A 7,500-nucleotide genomic window follows, 5' to 3' on the forward strand; every position below is an offset into this window, starting at 1 on the left:
TCACTACAGTCTCAGAAACCAGATAGAAAGAAAACTCGTATTCTAATTCAGGAGAAAAATCACACATATAAAAGATGAATTACCTCGCTTTTTTCCTCAACATTTCATCTGTAGAGCAATTTAGCTAAGAATAAAAAAAAAAAAAAATACGATTAAGTTTGTTATCACGACAGTCTCAGAAGTCAGATAAAAATTAAGACTCGTGTTCTAAATCAGGAGAAAAATCACTCATTTAAAGATGAATTACCTCGCTGTCTCCCTCAACATTTCATCTGTAGAGCAATTCAGTTAAAATTAAGAAAAGAATTCAAGTGAATATTTTTAGTACACTCCCAAAAATTACATAAAAATAAAGACTGGAATTCTAAATCAGACGAAAAATCACACAAAAACATTAGATAACTCACTTTTTCCCTCCACATTTAATCTCTAGACTCATTTAGTTAAGATTAAAAAGGTACTACTACTTTTTTTTTTCAATCCACCACAAAAAATAAAGATACAAAATAAAGACGAACTATAAATCAAACGTTAAATCTCACATATAAAGATTAACTCATTTTCTTCCCCTGCATTTTATCTGTGGCTGGTCCAGGAGGCGTTGGGTTCAGGTTAAGGCAGAAGTGTTGTGATGGGAGTGGTTTACAATGCACTAGCGGTGGGTGTGTATGGTGTTTTTAAGCCGGAAACAGTTTGCAGAGGAATGTTGTTGATCCTGCTGGCTGTGCTGGTGGTGGTAGTGGTGGTGGTGGTGGTGGTGGTGGTTGTGGTCGTGGTGGTGGTATTGATGTTCACACGGTTGTTTTGTGTGTGTCTGTTTACCTTCCTTCTCTCTCTCTCTCTCTCTCTCTCTCTCGTTTTTCTGGCTGTCTTTGTTTATTTGTTTGTTTATTTGCTTGTTTGTTTGTTTGTCTGTCTGTCTGTCTGTCTCTCTGTCTCTCTGTCTGTCTGTCTCTCTGTCTCTCTCTCTCTCTCTCTCTCTCTCTCTCTCTCTCTCTCTCTCTCTCTCTCTCTCTCTCTCTCTCTCTCTCTCTCTCTCTCTCTCTCTCTCTCTCTCTCTCTCTCTCTCTCTCTCTCTCTCTCTCTCTCTCTCTCTCTCTCTCTCTCTCTCTATCACCCGGCTGTCTGTCTTTGTCAGTCTTCTTGACTTAGTGACTCGCGTTCCTTGTTATCAAGACGCTAATTGTTTGTTTTTTTCTTTTTTCCTTTATATTTTATGTTGTTACTTCCTTGTTGTTGGTGGTGGTGATGGTGGTGGTAGTGGTGAAGTTGTTGTTGTTATTGTTGCTGTTGTTGTTGTTATTATTATTATTATTATTATTATTATTATTATTATTATTATTATTATTATTCATTATTATTATTGTACTACTACTACTACTACTACTACTACTACTACTACTACTACTACTACTACTACTACTACTACTACTACTACCACCACCACCACCACCACCACCACCACCACCACCACCACCACCACCACCACCACCACCACAACAACAACAACAACAACAACAACAACAACAACAACAACAACAACAACAACAACAACAACAACAACAACAACAACAACAACAACAACAACAACAACAACAACAACAACAACAACAAATACACACACCAATACATACATACACATACACATACACATATCCAGCAAATCATACACACACACCACAACACTAGAGATAAAAAAAGAACCACCATTATCACCACCATATCCTCAAAAGATCACCCGCACCGCCGTCACGTACAAATCTTAATGTTGCTACACTCTCGTTGCTCCACCACCACCACCACCACCACCTTGAAGCCCAGCCGCAGCGTTGAGTCACTGGCAGGGTAACGGGACTCCATCCTTATGTTAGACAGGGAGAGGGAGTGAGCTGCGGTGTGCTGGTGCGGCGGTGTGCATGTTCTTAAGTTCCTTCCTCTTTCCTCCTCCTCCTCCTCCTCCTCCTCCTCCTCCTCCTCTGCTTGTTCTTGTTCTTCTTGTTCTTGTTCATGTTCTTGATCTTCTTTTCCTCCTCCTCCTCCTCCTCCTCCTCCTCCTCCTCCTCCTCCTCCTCCTCCTCCTCCTCCTTCTTCTTCTGCTTCTGCTTCTTCTTCTTCTTCTTTCTTCTTCTTCTTCTTCTTCTTCTTCTTCTTCTTCTTCTTCTTCTTCTTCTTCTTCTTCTTCTTCTTCTTCTTCTTCTTCTTCTTCTTCTTCTTCTTCTTCTTCTCCTCCTCCTCCTCCTCCTCCTCCTCCTCCTCCTCCTCCTCCTCCTCCTCCTCCTCCTCCTCCTCCTCCTCCTCCTCCTCCTCCTCCTCCTCCTCCTCCTCCTCCTCCTCCTCCTCCTCCTCCTCTTTTTTCCCTTATTATTTCCTTTCTCCCCCATCTTTTCTACTCACCTCTGATTTTATTCTTTTCCTGTCTTCCTTCCACTTTCCTGCCTTTTTTTCTTTCCTTCTTCCTGTATTTCCTCCTTCTTTGTGTTTTCTTTCTTTTTTTCATCTCCTTTTTATCCGTTTCCTGTTTCCATATTTTTCATGTTTTTTTTTCTTTCTCTTCTTTTTATGTTAGTTTTTTATTTTTATTTTATTTTATTTCCTTTTCCCTGTTCTAGTTTCCTATTTTTCTTTTTTTTCTACCTATATTTCTTTTTTTTTCTGCTTTGTCTTTTTTGTTTTCTATTTCTTTTTTTGTTATCTCTTGTATTATTTTCCTTGCTTTTCTTGTTTCTTTTTCTTCTTTTCCTCTTTTCTGTTGCTCTCTCCTCCTTTCCTGCTTTTCTTTCCTTCCTCTTCAATTTTTTCTCCTCTTTCCTATTTTTCCTCTTCTCTCTTCTCTTATCCTAATTTTCTTTCTCTTATTTATTCATGATTTTCTTGTTTTTTCCTCCATTTCTATCTTTTCCTTGTGTGCTCATTCCAATTGTTCTATTTTTTCCTTATTTCCTTATCTTTCCTCCTTTTCTAATTTTTCTCTTTCCTTTTTTTTCTTTTGTTTTTTGGTCATTTTTTCTTATTTTTCTTCTTCCCTTCTTTTTTGTTTTCCTTATATTTTCTTTCCTTGTTTTATTTTCTCGAACTTTTCTTCCATTTTTTTCCTTTTTTATTGCCATTTTTATCATCTCTTCCTCCTCCTCCTCCTCCTCCTCCTTCTTCTCCTTCTCCTTCTCTTTCTCCTTCTCTTCCTTTTCTTATACAATCTTTTTTCCTTCATTTTTTGCCTTCATCCATTTTTTGCCTTCATCCTCATCCTTCTGCTACCGGGGAATAAGCATCGTCTCTCTCTCTCTCTCTCTCTCTCTCTCTGGATGGCTGGGTGTGTGGGTACGGTCGGTACGTGTAAAGGAGTGGCGTGAATGGCTCTGTAAGGCACGAATCTCACGGCCACGAGCGAATGAGGCGTGAGGGAAGCTGTCTAGATGCGATGTTTCCTTTCCTCACACACTGGTTACTCCAAGACTTCTGGCTCCATCTCCACTGCTTCTAAAGGCTCTATGTTGAGGTGGCGCGTGTTACTGGTGTTACTGAGGGAGTTCTTCTTACGTTTCTAGTGATAGATTAGCAAGGTTTCCACATTATGAACGGTTAAAGACTCTTAAGATAAAAATGGTCTTGGTGAGAGAGCAAAGCGTTTCGAAATACAGGGTGGAGTAACAGCAGCATGACAGGTTGGGGTGAGGATGAGATGGATGTGTGAGTGTGTGTGGGTGTGTGGATGTGCCGGCCACTTCCGCACTGTCATGCATGGGTGGGAGCGTCGCCAGCAGGGAGTTGGAAGCAGGAGAAGCAGGAAGATCACAAGCCGCGACGTGGTTTTGTACAGCTTCTTACACCTTCATCAGGCTCATCCTGCTGCGCCCAGACCGGTTACCATGACTGCTCATCGGAGGCAAGTATAGGTTGGTCTGGAGTTTATCGAACGGAATTTTGTACTCGTAGCTGAGCAGAGTCTGTGGAGGGAAATGTTTTAATAGAGTCTGCTGAACGAGGCTTTCTACTGACAACCTGGCTTAGGTGCGTGGTAGAGGCTTGTGGCCCTGAGCTGAGTCCACTTACAGACTCGTGGCATGGACAATAACACTGTCTGTCCACCGAACTGTTGCGAAATTTGTCTCCGCTTTGTCTTAGAGTGGCGTGGGGTAGGTCAGTGAGCGGAGGTCTTGACCCACACAGAGCCGCTGCATGACTGTTGCCTGCTGGGGGATGCGCAGTCCGCGGGAACTACCCCTTCAGTTAAATAAGTGAACAGTTAAATCATACACCAAGAGTAGGGAGGAACGAGGCTGGTGTCATTGAGCTGGGGGCGTAGCTGGGACGTGTCAAGTGACGGTGGTGAGGCGCGTGAGGCAGTGGTGGTGATGGCGGTGGCGGGTCTTGCAGAGTTGGAGCGGAGGGCGTGTGCACCAGACCACCGCCGCAGCACGACACGAGATTTTTAGACTTTCTCCCGTGTACAACGCTCGTCCCTCCCTCGTGAGCAGCGTGGAACGGGTGATTACCTACTTCCCCTACCCCTCCAGCGGCGCCTTGGGGAGGTGGCACTGCTGTCGGAACGTTGGTTGAGTGGGTTCAGGTTGTGGAGGCAGTGGTCGGGTCAGCGATAGGTAAATAGTGGGTACAGGCGGCACGGCACGGCACAGCACCTCCTGCATGATGTGGTGTCATGTGTGGCGTTGCAGCGAGCGTTGAGGATTTGAGGGTCTTGCTAGCGGGGCGAAGACGAGATGTGACTGGAACGTTGCGATATGAGAAAGTTGGCGGGATGGCAGCAACAGCCTCCTCGCAGGCTTGCCAACCCTCCACCTGCCTCCACAACACAACCCGGAAATGCGTCCCTCTATGCATAACAGTACCCGTGCGGCGGATCCTCCCCATCGAGTAATGTACGCCCGGTAAGAAAGGGAGATTCGTGATTATTGTTGTTTGTGTTTGGTGTGTGTGCACCAGGTTGCCGCCCTGAGGCCCGGCGGGGTGGGTCGTGCTGCCGCAATGTTGCCATTTAGTCAGTGGCGCTGTGGAGAGGGAGTGAGGCCCGCGCTGCTCCGACCGCCGGCAGGAGAACACTGCACCGTTGCACGTCTGTAAGAAAATTTAACCTGCACTTTCCTGACCTCTTCCCTCCCGCACTGTGCTGTCCTCGCATGCAGTACAGTAGCTTTTCACTATCACACATTGGACCTACGTACACTTACGAATAGTACTACACAGACTGAGCAGTGCCTCGCGAGCCGCCCAAGGGAGCCCGGCGGGTCAGAGGCGACCACTGCGTTGTGCCATCGCTAATCAGAGTAATTAACCTTAATTGACTTACCCGCACAAATCACCTTCCCTGTAGGAGCCGCGGTGGTACTTGGAGCCGCGGTATCCCCTGCGTCACTCTCTCTGACACCTGCGTCACTACCTGTGCACTGATAAAAACAAGAAAACAGTCAATACTTACGTTACTTTTTATCGTTTAAGTGAAAGCCATTTACACAACGCTGCGTACCTACAGAGACCTGAGAGACAAAGCGTGTGGAACGTTACCTTAGCGACGTTCTCCGTTGTTCACTTTGAGAATAACAGAACAAGGTGTGAAGTGCGAGGTCAGTGAGGAACCATCATGGGGAAACTCACACAGCGCTTGAGGGAGAAGGACAAAGACAAAGAGGCAACCAGCACCGGCTCCTCCACTGGCGGTAAGTCAACATCCTTGCGTCTTACCTGCTTTCTCCACCTCCCCACGCCACGCCACGCCACGCCGCGCCTTGCCATCCCCACCAACACATGTACAGACACGTGCTCTTCGTGTCGTTAATTCCCTCTTCCTATTACACTTGTCTCTCTGTTTGTATGTCTGTTCATCGGTGTGTTTGTGTTTGTGTCTCTCTACTTATCCATCAATCTGTGTATCTTGTATTAATTATCTGTCTAGTAGTCTATCTGCCTATATCTTTCTCTCTCTCTCTCTCTCTCTCTCTCTCTCTCTCTCTCTCTCTCTCTCTCTCTCTCTCTCTCTCTCTCTCTCTCTCTCTCTCTCTCTCTCTCTCTCTCTCTCTCTCTCTCTCTCTCTCTTGTATCAGTTTATCTACCTACCTTTCTGTTTATCTGATTATATGTCTGTCTGTTTGTCTGTCTATCCATCTATCTATTTCCATCCTGCTTATTATTATTCACATCCATTGTTCTCTTTAATGACTATATACTCATACATATCCATCAATCTTCCTGCCCCTCTGACTATGTTTGTTGCTTCTCCACCTCATCATTCTCAACTTGTTCTCATCACTGACAGGTAAACACAAACCCACCGTATTCTCAATAAAAAAAAAAAGGAAAAATCTTCTTGGCGTGGTATCTTCTTCGATCAGGCTGTAGTGGAAGGCTTTGAGGTGTCGAGGCACATTTAGACATAAGAGGGAATCTGCAAGAAGCTGTCAGGCCTACATGTGGCAGACCCTGTATGAAAATAGCCTCCTAATTCCATCTATCACCCCATCCACACATTTATCTAATCTTCTTTTAAAACTGTTTATTGACTCAGTGCTAACAATATGACCACTGAGTCCGTTCCGCTCATTAACCACTCTGTTCCATGACTCTTATGAAAGATCGATAAGTTTTCTGCATCTCTGGAGCCGCCCCTGGTGCAGATCTTGGTGGTAGTAAATAATCGAGATATGTTTATTGATTTACTGATTTTAAAAGTTGTCCATGTGAGAGCCGGAGCGTGTCAAGATATGGACATGATAACTGTCTAATTGGTATCTATCTACTTGATGTATCCTTTCCTGTCACTGTTAACTTATAGCAGTGACTCGCATGTACGTAGACTAAGCTTCATATTCTGTGTTTATGGGGCTCTGTAAAGTCTAAGATGGCCCATGGTGTTTCAAAATACTCTTACTATATCTGTCATTTCTCCCATATCACTCTTAACTTAATCGCAGGAGTGACTTGCATAGACTTAGCCCTGCATTCTGTGTTCATGTGGCTATGGAAAGTTTATAGGAGAGCCTGAAGTGTTAAAAAATTCTAACCTAACTACATCTACCTGGCATTTATTTACCATCACTCTTAATATAAACATATTCTGTGTTCATGTGGCTATGGAAGTCTGAAGAGCCTGGAGTGTTTCAGAATACTGACTTATCTAACTGTATGTACCTGTCTTTCCCTTCCCATCACTCCTAACCTGATCGAATCACTGACTCGCATAGACGCCTTGGATATAGTGTTATGTGGCCTTTTGAAAGTCTTGTGAGATTTAGAAGTATTTGAAGTTACCTATTCAGATAAACGTATGTACCTTTAACTTACTCTTAATACATTATGATATAAACTAACCAGTGTATTATGTTTGTGTAGCCTTAATCCCTTCAATACTGAGACGCATTTTACTTTTTTTTTTTTTTTGGTATGTTTTGATGATTTTATTTGCATTGGGAAGGGTCTATGTAGGTCAGAAGAATAGAGTCGTTACTATTCTAATCCCAACTTATGTTTCTGAAGCTGTATTCAATCACC

At 43.8% G+C, this 7,500-nt stretch overlaps 1 protein-coding gene across 7 annotated transcripts in view; it reads left to right on the top strand.

Annotated features, from left to right (window-relative positions):
* The window catches only part of LOC123511895 (PTB domain-containing engulfment adapter protein 1-like), an 83,429-nt gene that overhangs the window by 49,881 nt on the left and 26,048 nt on the right, over positions 1-7,500 (top strand). The window contains exons 1-2 of one of the 7 annotated variants that reach the window (XM_045267965.1): positions 4,331-4,467; positions 5,455-5,672. The exons of 3 other annotated variants lie outside the window; for them this stretch is intronic. In XM_045267965.1, the coding sequence (XP_045123900.1) occupies positions 5,597-5,672 (76 nt within the window). In that variant the 5' untranslated portion in view covers positions 4,331-4,467; positions 5,455-5,596. Of the gene's footprint in view, positions 1-4,330; positions 4,486-5,454; positions 5,673-7,500 lie in introns of those variants that run through there. 3 more of the 7 variants (XM_045267963.1, XM_045267962.1, XM_045267966.1) reach the window with 3 other exon arrangements.

Source organism: Portunus trituberculatus, chromosome 32, assembly GCF_017591435.1.
Source record: "Portunus trituberculatus isolate SZX2019 chromosome 32, ASM1759143v1, whole genome shotgun sequence".
Lineage (NCBI taxonomy): Eukaryota > Metazoa > Arthropoda > Malacostraca > Decapoda > Portunidae > Portunus > Portunus trituberculatus.